This window comes from Neopelma chrysocephalum, unplaced genomic scaffold (genome assembly GCF_003984885.1).
Source record: "Neopelma chrysocephalum unplaced genomic scaffold, ASM398488v2 Primary Assembly neopelma1_89710, whole genome shotgun sequence".
Taxonomy (NCBI): Eukaryota; Metazoa; Chordata; class Aves; order Passeriformes; family Pipridae; genus Neopelma; species Neopelma chrysocephalum.
Window position 1 is genome coordinate 714 of NW_020918634.1, and position 655 is coordinate 1,368.

The following is a 655-nucleotide window of genomic DNA, read 5'->3' on the forward strand; positions in this document are numbered from 1 at the left end:
CCCCCCCAGGTGTGGGAGGCGGCCGATGTTCTCATCAAGGCGGCCGTGCCGCTCACCACCAGCGACACCAAGACGGTCTCGGAGTGGATCAGCCAAATGGCCACGTTGCCCCAGGCCTCCAACCTGGCCACGCGCATCCTGCTGCTCACCCTGCTCTTTGAGGTGAGGGGGGGGCCCCCAAAATCCAGGGGAGTCCCCAAAACCTGGGGGGGCCACCCCGGAGGTGGTCGGTCCCCATGTCTGTCATACAACACTCGGAGTGTTCTCAGAACACTCTTTGTCCCCCAAAAATCCGGCTGTTTAGGGCAAAGTGGGTTGGTTTGGGGGGTGTTAGGGTGGTTTTGGTGGGTGTCTGCGTTTTCTTTAGGGGGGTGTTTAGGTGTTTTGGGGGGGGCTTGGGTTTTTGGGGTGCCCCTGACCTCCACAGGAGATGAAGCTTCCCCATGCTGGGGCGGTGGAGTCCAGTTGTGTGCTGGTTTGGGGGGTGTTTGGGGTGGTTTTGGGGGGTGTTTGGGTTTTTTGGGTAGATGTTCAGGTGTTTTGGGGGTGTTTGAGGTTTTTGAGGTGCTCCCAGGACCTGAAGTTGCCCCGTGCCCGGGTGGTGGAGTCCAGCCGTGCACTGCTTTGGGCGATGGTTTGGTGGAGTTTTTGGGGG

The 655-nt window shown here is 60.0% G+C and overlaps 1 protein-coding gene across 1 annotated transcript in view; it reads left to right on the forward strand.

Annotated features, from left to right (window-relative positions):
- LOC113979821 (E3 ubiquitin-protein ligase HUWE1-like) overlaps window positions 1-475 on the forward strand; it is a gene marked incomplete at its 3' end in the record, with an annotated part of 1,131 nt that extends 656 nt beyond the window's left edge. The window contains exons 2-3 of the mRNA XM_027707101.1: window positions 10-162; window positions 428-475. Of these exons, the coding sequence (XP_027562902.1) occupies window positions 10-162; window positions 428-475 (201 nt within the window). The remainder of the gene's footprint in view (window positions 1-9; window positions 163-427) is intronic.
- Between the last annotated feature and the right edge of the window lie 180 nt (window positions 476-655).